Source organism: Numenius arquata, chromosome 6 (assembly GCF_964106895.1).
Source record: "Numenius arquata chromosome 6, bNumArq3.hap1.1, whole genome shotgun sequence".
Taxonomy (NCBI): Eukaryota; Metazoa; Chordata; class Aves; order Charadriiformes; family Scolopacidae; genus Numenius; species Numenius arquata.
The window spans coordinates 55,573,459-55,591,364 of record NC_133581.1 but is presented as its reverse complement, the minus strand read 5'-3'; the positions used below and the strand labels follow the sequence as shown (position 1 = coordinate 55,591,364).

The window sequence follows — 17,906 nt, the reverse complement described above, 5'->3', positions numbered from 1 at the left end:
AGAAACACTGCCCGTCCCACTTGCGCTAAAACCCAACCCAAGGCGGCTCTCCCCTTTGGCAGCCAACTTTCTGTAGGTTTTCTTGATGGAACTTCCACCTTCCTAAACACCCTAAAGCTGCAGTGCCCAGACAGACCCCCTCCTCCAGTTAGATTCCAGAAAGTAGGCTTCGACAGATTCAGAGAACTAATATCCCCCCTCTCCCTGAGAAAAAATTCTTGCTTACAAGGGAGGATTTTGACTGCCACTCCTGCCAGCTACACCACTGGTTTAACCAGACCCTGCCTATGGATCCTGTCCTGCACTGCCTCCTGTGCTGGTACTACCATTGCAGGACCAGGATCGAGGTTAACCAGTGCCCAAGCCCAGTTTGAGCTACTTCTCTGGATGGAGTTTCTAATTTAGTTTTATTTTTTAAAAAACAGACATGGGTAGCCCTGGAAATGGCTGGGCTACATGCCAGGTATAGGAGCAGAGGAAACAGGGAAGAGCTGCTGTTAACAGCACCAACCCCAAAGAAACCTTCTTCAGACTAGACCCTGCCTCATCAAGGGGTAGTCTTGATGCTGCTCAAATTAAGGCTTGTGCCACCTGCTGACAGAGGCAAATACCCCTTTGGTGGACCAGGTGTCATCGTATCCGTTTAAGTCAAAGAGCAGTCAAGTGGATACTGAGCTATGGCTACTCCTGTTCCTTCAGTGACACAGGCTGTGGTTTCCACAGCAGCTTAAACCGGAGGCAGTGAAATCCCATTTCTCTCTTCCCTCCTTGACGCCAGCACTACAGCCGACTTGATCCCATGGTGAGCTGATGCACGTCACTAATCCAACAAACAACTGAACCAAACAAAACAATGTTTTCCACCAGTTTAGTAAACAGAACAGCCCATTACAGATGTAAATAAGCACCAGTGCTGGCTGAAGGGAGAGACTGGACGTAGCTGGGATCAAAACAGGGAGGAGGACGAGTGTACCTGCAAACATCACTGCAACATCAGATGTCACCCAAAGGAATTCCCATTCCTGACCACGCAATCCCAGTCCATGCACATTCATGCCATGTTACTCCATCCACAGATACCAAGTTTGACTCTCCAACTTGAGAGGGAGTTCCTTTCTAGTCTGAGGAATCACATAAAGGCTTAAATAACTTAGGTTCACAAATCTCCATGCCAGTGGGTATCACAAGAGGCAGTCTTCTGGGACAGAAAACAAACAGATCTAATTTGGTGGCAAAAAAATAACAGCTTGGCTTGTGTGTCCTAATCTGCCCTCCATCCTGTGCCACTAAAGTCTTAGCGAGGAAACTACTCCAGAGGCCTGTGGTCCAACTTAAGTTCTACCAGCAAAGCCAGGATGAGGTGCACAGCGAGGCCATGCGGTTTATCTGCAGCGCCGGGAAGCTCAGCTACAGCTGACAGGTTCTAAAAAGGACCAGGAGAAAAATACTAACCAAAAAATGGAAGCACACGCTTCTTCGTAGATGACCCTATTCTGCCAAACACAGTGAGCTGGATTTTGACTTAGTGAGATGCTGGGTCTATTTATTTCACCAGGTTTACAGTCAAGTACGTTACTGTTCCCATATTTAACATTGTAGCACGGAATTTTCAGAGATGATGGTGACACGAACAAGACTACTGCTGGAGAAAAAGATTGCTATGCTAAGAAAAGCAGCAAATACTTCTATTAACTGAGGTTTTTGACAGTCATTTAAGAAATGCAAGTAGATCTGTACAGACATAGTACAAAGGACAGGAGAAAGTTTTTTAGGTTTGTTTTTTTTTTTTAAATGTGAGAATCATGATAAACAAACAAAATCCAGACACTATTTTAAGCAGCTTTGTGTAAGCATGTGATGATACTTGTTTTAGTTTGGGCATGGGAGATTTAAGTTCACTGTTCCAACAGATCCTGAACTACAGGATGTCTTGCATTGTTTCCAAATAGTTCAGGCTTCAGCAAAACAAGAGGACAGAACAAATTGTTACTACCAAGAACTGGCTGGAACAAGCTATGACAATTTAAGAACTTCCCATCTGAAAAAAAAATAATAAATAAATCACTGATTACAAAATGAAAAGCGATGCCCCTACTGGTATTACCCTGGTAGTGTAGGGCTTTTTCTAGAAGAAAACATGAATACTGTCATGGATACACTTCACAAAACTTGATCTCATGAGCCAACAAGCCTGCTGGTTTTGCAGAACTCAAAATAGCAGGCTTTGCTTCTGTGTCAGGGGAAAAAAAAAAATAATGGGAAAGTTGACTTTTTTTTTTCTTCAGATGCCAGCAAACTACAGACCTAGTCCTTTTGTCTTACTTCTAACTATGTGCACTGAACCAAAATATTTATTTGGTACATCTGAGCATTGGCTTAATGAGAAACAGGACAGAGAAGGTAGAGAATAATGCAGCATATTATTCCATGCCATTAAAATTGCTGTAATATCTATGCATAGTTGCTCCACCTGAACTCCTTATCTATCTTAGGCTTAGCTCAGACTGCCATCACTGGAGGCTTTACAGTGAGAAAGTATGGTCTAACATTGTGCATTACAACTTGATTCGGTACCACATGTTGCACTTAAGAAGTATCTGAAATCCTAGAGAGGCTCATTACCGCCTGCCTTAACATTTCTTGTTTCCAGCATGAATACACAGCTCCTGATGACCCACAGACTATTTAAGATTCCCTATTAAGCTATTTTTGTCTGTAATATGTGCTGTTACTGCTTCTGGGGCCCCCTTGGGGTAATGGGGAGCTTCTAAGAAATCCAGATGCTTTTCACAGAGTCCCATAAATACGCATTAACCTGACTGCACATACTTGGCATTTGCATCCTTACACTCTACACCACAAATAAAGAGCACTGCAAGTAAGACTCAGTCCTATTCCTGCTTATCCACTCGTGCTTTCATGCTCTAACTGCACCTACCAGGGTTTCCAGTGCTGGCACAACAAGCCACAAACACAGGCAGCGAGCCCAGCTCTGGTATCACCCTCGATAACCTCTGCCCAAACCAGCAGTGTTGGGATGGTATTGGGCATACCCCAGTTTCTCCACCAGTGCCAGGTTTGGAAGGGCGGGTGATACCAGGTAGGGCTGATGCCAGCCACAGCCGATAGAGTGCCATTGCAGGTGCCGTCTGCTCCAGGGCGTGAGGAACGGGATCCTGTGCGTGTGGAACACACGGGGTTTTCCCATGAGGTCAGGCACCCCCATCTGCGGTAGCTGCCTTATCTTAAACAGCAAAATCTTTGGCTGAAAAAGAAAAATCCCCATCATTAGTATGAAAAGAGTCAGGAATTCTCACTAGAGGACAAAATACCAGCAAAAATGGCATTTCAGTTGCTGAAATTTTAACTTTGCTTATTAAAAAAAAAAAAAAGGTGCAGCATTCCCAGTTAATATATTGTAGAGCTTATTTCATCGTCTCTCAACACAAGATGGGATGTTCTACATTGCAAAAGCATAAGGTATGAACAAATACCCATTGCTCTCAGAACCACCACCCGAGTCATTCAATCATATACAAGCTCCAAAATTTAGAATTAAAGGTGTTGCAGAGAGTTTTAATTCTAAATACTATGCAAATGTGCTCTAGTCACATGGCTTCCTGATTGTCATCTTTCTAATTTGTTTTGTTCAAGAAGTCATTAGTGAAGTTTTACATATATAGTTAAAACTGATCAAGAACAAAATATCAGTGGATTATATTTCATGGCAGAGTAAATGATGACTTAAGTCTATTCAAATTTCAGGTTGTTATAAAACTGGAGTATTAGGAAGAAAGGTCCTAGCAAGTTTCTGAAACCCAGCTGTCACTTGGAATGCCGTAGACCTTTCCAAATGTGCCATCAGTATTTGTTCTGCCAATTGTTGCACAAAACCACACAGAATTCTCAGATAATCCACCCAGAACCAGAAGCAAGGGTGGCCTCATCTTATAATCTGTACTACACCATCTGACACGAGGGAAGCTGAAATTTGGAGGCACTACTGGCAATGCAGGAATCTTCGTAAAGTCAACAATTCACAGTACATTTGAATCTCCTCAACTCAGTTGCCACATAAGGTTAGCATTATCTTTTATTATAACCAAACATATCATTGCATCTCCTCTACTACAAGAAACCTACAAAATACACATTCAACGGAATTTTGGAGTAATTAAAGCCAATATAGGAATAGCATGGCAGAGGAATGAAGGTAAGGAGCTAAGCCACATTAGCTTGGCATTCTTCCACAAAGACTTTTGTGTCTACCCAACAGCTACAAGTGCTCAGTAACGTTCCCTTTCTCCTCAGTGTCTCCTCCCTCACAACTTCATCATCTCCCTTTTTGCTGCTGAGGCTGAAACCTCTGCAACTGCAGCGAAACAAAAATGCATTTTTCTTCACCTTCACTCACGTTTTTGTAGCTTTCTCTTTTCTCCTAACCCAGAACCTTTAAAGGAGCAAGGGGAATTGCTCCCCAGAAACACTCTTGTTGATGGGCTTTTGTCTATTGGCTGCATCCAGCCCTGATGTTGTCTCTGGCACTGCTCAAAGCCTCAAAACCAGGTAGGTGACAAACAGCCAAAATCCCAAAGCACACTGCATATAGAATCTGTTCCCCTAAATAAATGTTAGCTTCAGAGCTGTTTAATTATAGCAGATGTCTGCTAAATTCACTACCTGCACTACAAATAAATCAGTCTAAAGGAATGCACTGCAAATCACAGCGCAAGTTTTTTCCTTCAACTTTTGTCCTAATCCTCATACAAACCTGAGCAAATATTAAGATCTTAATTTCCCCACAGTTAAACCAGTAATGCTAGAATCCATTCAACAACAGGGCAAGAAGAGAACGCATGTAAATGTGAGAATTATCTCAAGGCACACCCCCCACATAATCTGATAGAAAACTAGGAGCCAAATAGCTCAGGTCAAAAATACGGTGCAGAGTATAAATTTTCTCTTAAAAGACAACTAAAAGGCAAGCAATTGTCACAGAAACAAAGTCATCAAGCTTTTTGATGAGAATTTCATAGAACTGAAAGTTAAAAAAAATACATTAAAAGGAGACACCAAGTATTTCAAAAACCTCTGTTTTATTTGTACAGAGTAAAATACATCATATAGTGAACATTGTTTTCCACCCATAATCTAAAGCCATTAATAAGTGTTTTCTTTTCACCAAATATTCTGGCCAGAAGCACGGACAACGGAACGGGAATGCTAATTAGTCTCTCTCTGCCAGAGCTACAAGGTGCACATCAATCTCCGCTTCTGTAAGGATCCTGAAAAAACATAAAGAAATCTCAAATAGCTTAAGTGATTCTTCCCCTTAAGCTGCAATATTGCAACCTAATATCTACACAAATAAGTTTTACACAATGCATCTTCCAGCCGTTTAAAGCCCTGCCGCCAGGGTCACAAGCCAACATTCCAATTCTTTTTGAAAAGTAACAGAAGAATCAAGGCTCTAAAGAGGCAACAAACGGTACAAAAAGAACAGGTAATTCCTCATGAGTAATACATTTGCAAGCTGGGACCTAGTGAGAAGCATGGGTATGGTAATTAGCATGATTACTCCAAGGGGGACATATGCTTTCATAGCCTTCTTCCTCTGCTTGTTATCTATCCTTTCTGAAAAGGACACAAGACTGGTAAATGAAGTTTGGCAGAAAGCAAGTACTTGATCCTTGAGCAGCAGTAAAAAAGGGGTAATGCACTACCGCATGCTTTCTCAAAACGCTATGCTATTCTGCTGCCCTAAACACACACCATCAAATGCAAAACCACCCATCATCACCATGCCAACTTTAAACACATCAGGAAGCACTCAGAAGACTGTACCCGTAGGGCCCAAAGGTTTGAAGCCTCTCTCCAAACCCCACCTATCAAGCAGATAAACTAAAGCAGTAGAGGACTTCTTTGCCACCTAGCTGTCCTTGTCTTTTTTTTTCATTTAAAAAAAAAAAAAAAAAGCAATGAAAGACTAAGGCAGAAATAACTGAACTCCTCTGCAGCAAGCCAGCCTTAACTAAACTTTAGGTAAGATATATCCAGAGAGTCCTTTTGCATTAACAAAACAGCTCTAAAACTTATTCTCCCACATTTCATGCGTACTTCCACAGCTATACATGGTGTTGGGAGAAGGCTGCCAAGGTCACTGTATCTGATGTGAGGTACAGCCCTCTCTAGGAAGATTTCCAGGTGTTGTCTCGAAAGATTGACCACATAACCTTGCAATGCACTGCACTCATATTCAGGCAATGATGGGCAAGGGAGGAAATTGCAGGTGTCTTGCTTTCATGATGGGTGGGAATGCAGCGTACTCAGAAAGTAAAAGTTCAGCCAGTTCCAAATCACTGCAGTAATTTTTAAATCCAGGATCTTTTCATATTGTCAAATTTAAATACAATGTTTCGAATCATACAAATTCATACTCCTATTATCTATATACTGGAGATGTTAAAATCTGCTACAATTACACGATGAGCAAGTGTAATTTGAAGATCCCATTTAGAAAAGGATTACAAAAAAATTAAGGGATCTGCAAAAGTTTCCCTAATATAAAACAGACTTTACAGCATTAGTTGTCACCACTATGATTTGGAGGTGGACTCCAGATACTAGCACAAAGAAAAATTTTTATTCTTTTTAAGCATGAAAAAAAATCATCTAGAGCATATGTAACTACTTTTTAATCATATAAAGCAATACCCTTTTAAGAAACAAAAGGCAACACTGGATCTCTTAACTGTGTAAAACATTTAAAAACTGTTATTATTATTTTTTAAAACAATGTCTTTTACCCCTACACATTTTGAAGAGTTACAAGTAAAAAAAAAAATATAAACCAACCTCCAAAACTTCAACTTGTGACATTTATCTCTTTTTCTCTATTTACCATTACATAAGAAGTTAAAACTAATTGCACATAACCAGCGAAACACACCAAGTTTTATCAACACTGATCACTTACCTGAACTTAGGATCTTCCACTGTAACTACACCAACTTCTATTTCTGAAGGTTTGAAATCAATGGATAGTACAGTAGACAGGCATGTTATTGCTGTCTGAAACATGACAAAAAAACCCTATCATTAAACAGGAAGCACTAAGGCACTTTTTTTTTTTTTAATAGACATAGCATTAACAACTACCCTTCCTTCTAGTTTTCAGTTATTTCCCTCCACGTCAAAACCTCAGCTGAAAAGTTTCAAATAGTTTCCCCTTGTTACAGAATACAGTCCCTCTCTAGTCCTCTCCCTAAAAAGCCCAATCTACCAAAAACCAAGGGACATGTCATTTTCGTAGCAGAAAAAAAACCACAAGAAAACCAAAACCTTTTACTATGCAAAGATTAAAACCCCAGGTCCCAAGGACAGAACATGCTTCACTAGTGGCAAACAAGACAGACATCATCATTACAGTCCAAGATTACTCAAAGCACACGCCACTTGCATAGCTTCCATTTTGGCTTTTCTTCTGGTAATTAAAATTACGTTGGCTGTTTTTAAAGGCTGCATTTCATCATGGCTTAACTCTTTTTTCCACCCTAATCATCACCCGTTTTAAGAAGCTTTCTTTGCAACCTCATTCATACTAAACCCTGAAGTATGGTCATAATAATGCTAAACATGTGTTCCTAAAATGATGATTCGATGCAAAAAGAAGTTCCATAAAACAGCTCTGTAGCTAAATGCTAATCAAATCAGTTATTCTGACATGCTGGCATTTAACTCTGATCAATAATGCATTAAGAAGCGTAGAACACCAGACAGAATCAATGTATTACCAACATATTGAAGATAATTCTGTAAGACTATACAGATATCTTATCAGAAGACTGCCAAGTTGTAAAAAACAAAACAAAAACCAAAACCCCAAACAAAATTCTTATCTTTGGAGCATTACCTCTAACATACCACAAGCTTTAAAAAAAAAAAAATAATAGTGTGTGCATGTGTTAGAAGAACATTACAAAACCATGATTCTTGTTTTTGTTTGACAGACTTGCTTCTCCCTGTCACTACCGACTTTTAGAGTAACAGTGTCTGATCTGCATTCACAATCTCAGCATTTTTATGAAGACGAAGTGCATCCAGGATTTGACTGGCAGATTAATTACCAATTAAGTACTTCTGCCATACTATGGAAATTTTATGAATTAAAAACAAGAGTATGACAAGACTGTTTCACCTACCTCCAACCGCTCAACTAAGAAAAATGCACAGTATAATCAAGCAGTGATAGAAAAATACATTTAATGTGAAAAATATTTAGCCAGGATAAATAAGGATCTCTCAGGGTCAATTTCAGTATGCTATGTTTATTTAACCCTCTCAGGATCTTCTCTTTAAATAATCAGTACTTACTAAGATATACATATAAAACTTATGAGTTTATGCTCAAGAACTTCCCATTTAAATGGTACTTTCACAGTAACGTAGACTTCAGAAGTAATTTAGCTGAAGGTCTGAATCAGCATAGCATTCACAGCGATCTCAATACGATACTCTGTTTACTTACAGGGCAGTCAGTTGCTTCGGTTATTATTCCTTATTTCAACTGCTGACCTTGTGAATGCAGGAAACATAACATTATGAGAGAAGAACAAGGCCTGGCAGGAGAAATAGGCAGGCCATGGAAGTGGACTGTTTAGACAGATCTCTACAGTGTAAGTGAAAAAAGTAAAGACAATTTATAAAATAAGTTAATTGACCTATTTTATAAGTAGGATACATTTTCTACAACAGGCCTTGACCAGGCATAACAACTGGTGTTATATTTAATACACGACAGACAAGCACTACCCTGTCCTGTTTGAAATGTTTTCTAACATGAAGATCGTTTTAAGTGCCACTAAAAGAAAATTGTACTGGTATCCCAGAACCAAGCACCGCAGTAACCAACCACCAGCTATAGTGGGAGTGCTACAATGATAGATTCTGCTTCAGCTATAGTAAAGCACAAAAAGCAGATTAGATGACTATTTAAACATTTGCAAAACACCTTCAAAATATTTTCTGGTTAGAATAGCTATACTTGCTCTGGCAGCAATACAGAACTGTAAGAAAACATGAAATGTCTAACTGCATTCCTCTGTATCTCAAGCCTACATACAGCATATTCATTAAAAATACCTTAACAAATCTTTATAACAACTACATTTATAACTTTATAACAAATCTTTCAGCTGGCCTACCTCTACTGTTTGTTCGTATGTCCAATCAAATTTCTTCTTTACTTTCTTTTCAAGAAAACTGGTTGACTCTGTCTGTTTAACTCCTGCCGCTGTGGCCTTGAATCCACAATAGTAACCTGCCGGATCACACTTGTACACCTGAGGGCCATGCTCTTCATCAATACCAATCAAAATCATACCTTGAAGAGAAAATTTGTTAATTTATTTCTTTCCCCAATTTTAGCAATTTCATTTAACTAAAGAACTGAATAATACACCCTATGAAAAACCGCACAGCGGTACATTTTTAGGAATGAGTCCAATACCTAGAGCTGTGACTTCCTCTTTATCTCTAATTTGCCATCAGCATCTCATTACCAGGTGTGCAACTCAGTTTAGTGTAAACTACATTTCTGTAATTCCCAAAGAAGCCTCTCATTAAACGTAGAAACGTTTTTGCCATGCTCAGTGTGTAGAGAACCACAAAGTCAGGAAATCCAAAATTATTAACCCCGATACAAAAGTTAAACCAGCCACAGTTCACTTCCTGTGTATTGTATGACACTTTTTTAAAGTGTAAGCAATAGATGTATTAACACATGCCTTTTACCACAAAACAACTCCACAAGTACGTTGAAATTAATGGAAATATTAAAAGATCAACTTCAGATTTCTCAGCTGTAATCCTGAACAGCACTGTACTTCATCCCTTTTTTCTTTAAAGGAAAAAAAATAATCTGAAATTAAATGTGGAAATATCAGAACATAAAACTGAGTCTTTGAAGATAATTTGACTAAATACTTTCAAGTTGGACAGACTTCAAGTAAGACAAACTGGTTCACATCACTGAAATGCATCTGTGTTCACCTACACTTCTAGAGAGAGTTGTATACAGTTGTGTAGTCTCAATACACGTATTAAAAATAACTCAAAAGCAATACTTGCCAAAAAACCCAAAACGGAACAAGGTCAAGGTTTCAAATGATTCTTGTTTTACACTTGCGTAATTTTTAATTAATAGTTATAGCTGATAAGCTTCTGAGCAGCTATTACTACAACAGAAAAAATTTCCCACCATCTTTTCAAAAAAAGGTTAAGGAAAGTTAAGAAAAATTTTTATTCATGTATTAAAAAAAAAACAACCATCACTTTCCAGTAGTATCAAGGCATGGGAAATGCCAAAGGAAGAAAGAAACGATCATTCCTGAACATTACAAGCATAGGAAAATTGCCCCATCATGGAAACTGTGGTGCAACCCTGAACGTTACTTCTTTAGTGAGAAGTGCTAGTGCCTACTATGATTACGAGAAGTGATTCATCAATTCTGAAACTATTCTCCTTAAAAGAAAAAAACAAAAAACCAAAACCCAAGTAAACAGAAAGAAACACAGACAGAATGTTTAATGAAAAAGTAATTGAGGAAACATTGTCTTTTATCTCAGTTCCCGGACAGCCCAGTAGTACGGTTGTAATTTGCTCACAGCCAAATATAAGAGAAAAAACAAGTCAGAACCAATCTCAGAACACACAGATGACCAGGAATATCTACAAAAAACAACTTTACACACATCTTTTTTTTATTTAAGCTGCATTTGCTATTCTAAAACAGGACTGCTGTAGAAATGTGTGCAAGTGAAATATCTTTAAGCACCACTTCTCGACATCATATATATCATGGTTAAGAGCAAATATTATGCAGATTTTTATCCTAATACATGCTACTTAGATAAAAGAGCCACAAAATCTGCACAAACATAATTGCACTCTCCGTATGTCTCATGGTGATTATTTACCCAGACAGAGACACCGGTAAAAAGATAATTTCCCATTCACAGACATCACTGTGCTGTGCAAACAGACTAGGCTCCAAAAACTATAGTGAAATAATATCACACGTTTTAAAGAGGCTATATCATTTACTCCAATTCAAATGCTGAGTCAATGGTACAATTGTCACTCCAATTCAAAACCTCCAACACTGCTCTCTCATTTGGCTGCTCATCCCTCTTACTCCTTCAGTTACATCCGTATCTCGCACAATTTGAAAATGGGCGAGACTTTCTTAGACTTGAAGTTGCAAGCTTAGACAAGAAACAGAAAAGATTAATTCCATCCACTGTACTTACAGCAACCAAGAGGCCTCATTTCAGCATTTTGCGTATAGACCTGAGAAATATCTGCAATCCTTTTACACAGCATATCCACAGGGATGTCATAGCCATACTTGTACTTCCAGTTAGCCGCCTCATAGCGGGCTCTCTGCACCTGGGATCTGCTGTCAGCTAGACAGAAAGAGCTCGTATTAATTTCACTCAACATGTTTCACGTTTATTCCTCGCGTTGCTTGAGAATTCCAGGCTCAACTTTAAGTTGTCTTTAAATATACATATTAGAACTAGACAAGTTCTCCAAAACCAGACTAAGTGTAACATATCTCCGAGAGCACTTATTTGTTTTATGTGATACAAACCCGGTGAACTATATTAAAAAATTGACATACTTCAGATAGTTATAAAGATGGTGAATTAAATACCTGTCATTCCTGTCATCACACAGCCAATATTTTCAGTAATTCTGAATAAATGAGTCACTGTGTTGGAATCCAGTAACTTGTCCTAAAGAGGAAATAGAAATAAACTAATAGAAAACACTGTCCTTCAAGTACGAAAAAGACACTCTGGACTTTCTGGTATTTACAGAAGAGCCACCCCCCAAAAAAAAACCCAACTAACAGCTCAAAATTGTCTTTCAGGCTCTCTACTATTTATTACTATAGGCTCGTGAAGGAAGAAATAGAAGAATGAGGAAGATAAAATCGTCAGTATCTGGAAAAGGCTGACAGCTAGAGCTTGACCAATATCAAAGTCCTTTTCCCTCTGAAGAAACTTGGACAGCAGATGTACAAATACGTGAGCCCTTATTGCATCCTGCCCTTCAAGCACAAGGGCTTTCCCCCCTTGTAAACAACACACCACCACTGCGCTGAAACACCATGAAACTCTGTTCTGTGTGCTACTGGTGGAATATTTTCTCTGAGTAGGATTTAAAGAAATCAGGAAACTGATTCCCTTACAAGCCAGAGTAACGTACGCATGCCAGAGTACAACAGGCCCAACTCCACATTTTAGCTTTAACCCTTCAACAGCTACAGAGAAAACCAGTATTACAGTACTTGGTGAGGAAACGTACAGTTGAGCACTAAATGGAGCTAGAACGTGCAATAAGCAGAACTCTAAGACAACATTAAATTCAAGTTGCAATATATATCAATGTTAATAAATACAATAGCAATGTTGCAGAGTCCCCCATCTCCTTCCAGCCTCCCCCTCAAAACCAGACTACTTACAGGTACTTTCTTCTGTGTTACAATTACTGCAGAATCTTTCCCACGAACAGCTACAGATGTCAGTCCACCCTGGTTTATGGCCTTAAAAGCATATTCTAGAAAAATATGTAGAAGTTAATAAAAAACAGCGTTAGAGATATATTAGTACAAATAACTCTAACACACCTCCCCCCCAGCACAGAAGTATCACCAAGTTCAGGACTTTTTAATACTTTAGTATTTGTGCACTACTTTGTGTCTTTAAGGTCTTTAGTACAATGCACACAAGAACTTTCTGATGGGAATTAAGTAATTGACTCTCTTCACAAAACCACTATCACTCCTTCCTTTCAATATTTCTAATAATTTGCGGTTTTGCTCAGTTAAAATGCTTAACAGCAACAGAATTTCTCTTAAAACAAAAAGGCTGTTCTGCACTTGACCAAAATGGTCCAAACTTAACCTACAGGAACTGTAAATCCTTACATAAGACTTCTTAACATGCAGAAGTTTAGCAATTCAAGCATTAACACCATTACAAGGCTGTAATTTTCTTTTGCAGATTTTAACTGATGAAAATTTTAACTGATAACAGATGAAAACTCTAATGATGGACCAGGCACAGAAGATTGGTTTTAACCTTACTATCACATTTTCTGACTCGACATTCAAACACTGCAATGCTTTTATTCACTTCTTAAAATGAAACCTATGCACATGCCAACTAAACAGCATTATTCGGATAAATAAAATGGATTAAAATTTACTTCATACGATCCATGAAGTAAATTTCCTTTGATTAATGGTTTGAAAGGCCTCAGGAGCAACTTTACAAATCGTTTGTCTAGCAACATATGATAAACATTCAGAAGTCCCTAATATCTGGTAAGGAGAGGCAAGTTTCAGGCAATAATTAAATGTAGATGATCTTTTTGTTAGCTGTGTGAATGAAAACGGAATTTAGAATGAAAACGCTGTCTAACCAACAGTGCAGCAAATTGCTAAAACTGTCTTATGAAATAATGGGAGCAATAAACTCAGCTGTCTTTAAAAGCTGCATTTGAATCTACGGAAGAGACTGGACAACAGGAGAAGAATAATCTGAAAATGAATGAACATCAAGATCCTGGTATTGCAAGACTTGTTCAATCTGCTGAGTCAGTGCCGTGGAAGTGCTGATTGCCATGCATTTACGGCAACGTATTTATTACTCGCAGGCATCCGAGCATTTACTGGTTACCCAAACACGCCATAAAGAATGCTGCCCCTTTCTCTCTGCTAGATGCACAGCTCTGCTCACCTCTTCGCTTGCCTTCCCTGGGATGATCAGTGCTCGCCAACAGCAAAGCACAGAGTCCAGTGAGATGTCAGCCAGCACTGCCCGCAAACTGGTCATGTTTGAAGCCCCAGGCCAGGACTCTGCAACATTTGTTTATTTACATGTACAAATAACTGAAAGGAGGGTGTAAAGAAGATGGACAGAGCCAGGCTCTTTTCAGTGGTGCCCGGTGATAGGACCAGAGGCAACGCGTACAACCTGAAACACAGGAGGGTCCATCTGAATATCAGGCAACACTTTTTCTCTGTGAGGGTGACCGAGCACTAGCACAGGTTGCCCAGAGAGGTTGTGGAGTCTCCATTCTTGGGATATTCAAAACCCATGTGGACATGGTCCTTGGCAACCAGCTCTAGGTGGCCCTGCTTGAGCCCCCTGGGGTTGGACGAGATGATCTACAGAGGTCCCTTTCAACCTCAACCGTTCTCCCACTTAGGTGGGAGCAGGAATAGGTGCCCTCACAAACTGTTTTTGCTCACAAGTACTGACAACAAGGCTTGTTGAACTGCCGTCTCTTCTTGCCCTGTTCCTACTACCATCTGCATTGCTCAGTTTTCAAAGAGACAAGCCAAAAAGTGAAGTGGCTCTTAGAGTGTAACAAATCCAAATTGCTAGTGGTGTTTCAAGTCCATTTTCTGCTATGCAAGTATTTCAGTAGTACTGCACATGTTCTTTCTGAAAACACCAGTCCCTTGCTGTTCCCTGAATGCATCACAACAGTCAGAAATTTAACCACAATAATTTTCTTTACCTCCCAAAATTCCACTCAGATAAAACATCACCTTTGATGACTGGAACTAATAGCTGACAAGACAACACTGATGCTCTGAGGGATTTTAACCACAGCATCAAGAAATAACATACGAAATAACTGTTACTTTTCTAATGAGATCACTTCAAAGGCATATGAGCTTTTTGAGCTTCGGAAGCACAAGACAGACATGAGGCAAAGCACAGGCATTTCAGTCCAGTATCACTATGCTGGAAATCTCTGTTCAGGTACTGCCAACCTCCAGATAAAATTTGAGTTTTGAGGCAGCCTTAAAGCAACATGTGTCCATGCCCACTCTTGATAGCACCTAGTTAATCTGAATCCAGCACATGGACAAGGACATACAGGATTCGAAAAGAAAGAAAGAAAGAAGTTAGACTCGGATATTTGACCACAAGCAAACATGAGCTTTCTGCCCATGCTGTGGCAACAGAGACACTAATGTGGCACCCTGCCTGAGTTATCAGCCTGGCTGCAGACAGACTGAGCTCATACTTGCCTGAAGTTAACTACACACACTTACAGATTTTTCTTCCCTTAGCATATAGGTACTCAAAATATCTTTAAGACAGCTTCAGGCTGCATGCAGAGGCTCTCAAACACACATGCACGTACTTGCTTCTAAGACATGGATAAAAGATATGGAGGTACTGCGCATTTCTCACACATTAACCTAAAGGCCAAATATACCCAGGAGGTAGAAAACCAAGGCTTGGTTTCCTCTTTGCTAAAGGACGCAGAAAGCATTCCCAACAAGCAGTGCTGCAACAGAGCCAGAAAGGCGATGCAGACCAACCAGCCTGTTCTAATGGCAACAGAATGTCAGAGCCCATGGCTCTTCCATCACAGAACCACTGACATCCCACGTGAGGAAGTGCTGTCCCTACCACCCATATGTATAAGGCTTACTACACAAGTTGCATACAAGCCTTATACACACTCCAAGTATAAGATAGCAGCCGTATGTAGGTATCTAGTACAGGTAACTTTCTACCTGTGCATAGACAACTACACACAGGCACTTTCTTAGCTGCTCCTTGGAGAAAGGACTGGGCTCAAGACAGGGCTGCTTGCACATGAAGCCTATTCCATATGGCCATCTTCCTGAGAAAAACTCAAGGGCAAACACAAAAGAAAATACTGACTACCTTGGACAATTTATGCAATCTGGCCCCAGCAACCTCCTTTCCTGGAGAACAGAGGGACATATGGACATGCTGTGTGATGCACGTGCAGCTGGGGCCGCTGCAGCTAGGGAAGAACCCCTAAGCTCTGGGGGAAGACGGCATCAGGATGATGCTGTCAAAACAATTCACCCAGCCCTGTTGTGAGGATCCTCCAGGAGCACTCTCAATGAACTGTCCTGCCAGACTGCAAGCTGACTATGCTGTTACAGAGTATTCCACAGAAGGAGCACCATGAGGCTATTCCGCAGAATGTGATGCACTGTAAAAATATAAACAAAAGATTCAGAAAATGATGAAGCTAGGCTGCAGCTTAATTGTGGAATGTTCAAAGAAACCTGGAAACGAAGGATGGTTGCTGCTCTCTCACCAGCCATGATGTACAGAACACACAGCATTCAAGCGTAACAAAAGAGAGCGTGGGTTACCTCTAAAAACTGACTATGTTACTCTGGCATGCAGGGTTTGAGGTAGTTGAAGGCCCATTTCAAACAGCTATTGTAGTTCTCAGATTCCAAAATACAATGGTCATAAACCTAGCACGATAAACTGAAAGAAACACTTCAGGGGGAATAAAGAGTTTCTGGATAGCTGTCGGTTTGGTCTCCAAGCATCTGAAATCAGACACTGGGAAATCATAGGAGGTGCCTCCCCGTGTCAAGGGACACTCGAGAGGGCCCACCCCGGCTTTAAGCTTTCCTTATCCTACACCAGGATTCCTTTCCCAGCCCCTCCACGCCCGCACGGCCGGGACCGCGGCTGCTCCGGGCTTCTCCCCGCGCACCGACGGACCAGGCAGAGCGGGGACCGAGACTCCCCGGCCACGGGAAACGCCACGTTTCTCCCCTCCCCAGAGGGAGCCAGGCTCGGCGGAGGTTTCCCGAGCCGGCTGCAGCCCCGCTCGGCGGGAAACGGCGGCGGCAGCGTGCGAAGGCCCGGCCCGTGACGGGGCAATTCGGCGGCAGCATCCCCCGAGGCCGGACACCCACCGACTTGGTAGAGGCGGCCCTCGGGCGAGAAGATGGTGATGTGGCGGTCGAAGCCGGCGCTGGAGCCTCGGGACATGGTGGGCGCGGGGAGGGGCGGCACGGCCGAGGGGCTCACAGCGTGCAGGGCCCCACCGCCACCGCAGCCAGGCCTCCCGCCGGAGCACTTCCGGGTTACGCGCCGCTCGCGCAGCGTCACGCTCCACCCCCGCCACTGCGCATGTCCGAGCGGCCCGGCGCCTCTCCCCCCCGCCGCCGCCGCCGCCGCCGCCGCCGCCGCCGCTCCTCTCCGCCCATGCGCACCAGGGGCAGCCGCCGCGTCCTGAGGCGGTGCCCACGTGGTGAGCGGTGAATCCCAGAAAACGGGAGGAAAAACCGTCATCGGGAGGTGCACGGGCAGCCGGGGAAACAACATCCCTCCTGACTGCCCAGACGGGGTGTTCCCGCGTTATAATTGTCAAGCAACAGAAACGCACTGCCCTCGGAAAAGATGTTTCGGGCGCTCATCGTGAGTAACTGCCGTGCAGCTGCGTCCTCATGGCACGGTTAAAAGACTTTCTAACTTTTTATCGGTGTCCAGTACAAAGGGAAATCCCCCCAATTCAGACTGGTGAATGTGTGCTCTTTCTGCCTCTCAGCGTCTTGGATTTCCCCTAATCTTGGGGGGAAGGCTTTTTTTTTTTTTTTAAGGTCGGGTCATTAAAAGAGTTGGAGAAGCTGTGTTTTGGGATCCACACCTCTATTTTGAAAGCTAGTTAGTAGATGAGCTCACTCCTTGTTGGAATGGCAGACGACAGGTGCATTTTGTGTGGGCGCCATACATTAAAAGTCTGCTTTCTTGGATTTTTCCATGTACTATCCCTTGCTTATTAGTACCACGGGAGAATGAAGTGTCTCGCTGTGTGTCACCAGCGTGTCCCCTTCGTTGGGGAAGGGCTTCGTGGGTACAGGTGAGCCCTTCGAAGCTGTGGTGCACGCGCTGGCACCCGGCAAGCACGGGAATATAGGAACGTCTCTGCCGGGTGGGACCCACAGCCTGCCCAGCCCCGCGCCCCGGTTCCAGCTGTGCCCAAAACGGATGCCCAAGGAGAAGTGTAAAGACTACAGAGAGCCTTTAAT

General features: G+C 41.7%; 1 protein-coding gene across 1 annotated transcript; it reads right to left on the bottom strand.

Annotated features, from left to right (window-relative positions):
* Positions 1-5,082: 5,082 nt before the first annotated feature.
* PSMA6 (proteasome 20S subunit alpha 6) lies at positions 5,083-16,978 on the bottom strand. Its single transcript, XM_074149003.1, has 7 exons — positions 16,791-16,978; positions 12,531-12,625; positions 11,718-11,799; positions 11,311-11,466; positions 9,204-9,382; positions 6,977-7,071; positions 5,083-5,285 (listed from the first exon to the last, which is right to left on the bottom strand). The coding sequence occupies exons 1-7, from the start codon at positions 16,864-16,866 to the stop codon at positions 5,228-5,230; spliced, it is 741 nt and encodes a 246-aa protein (XP_074005104.1). The 5' UTR covers positions 16,867-16,978; the 3' UTR covers positions 5,083-5,227.
* Between the last annotated feature and the right edge of the window lie 928 nt (positions 16,979-17,906).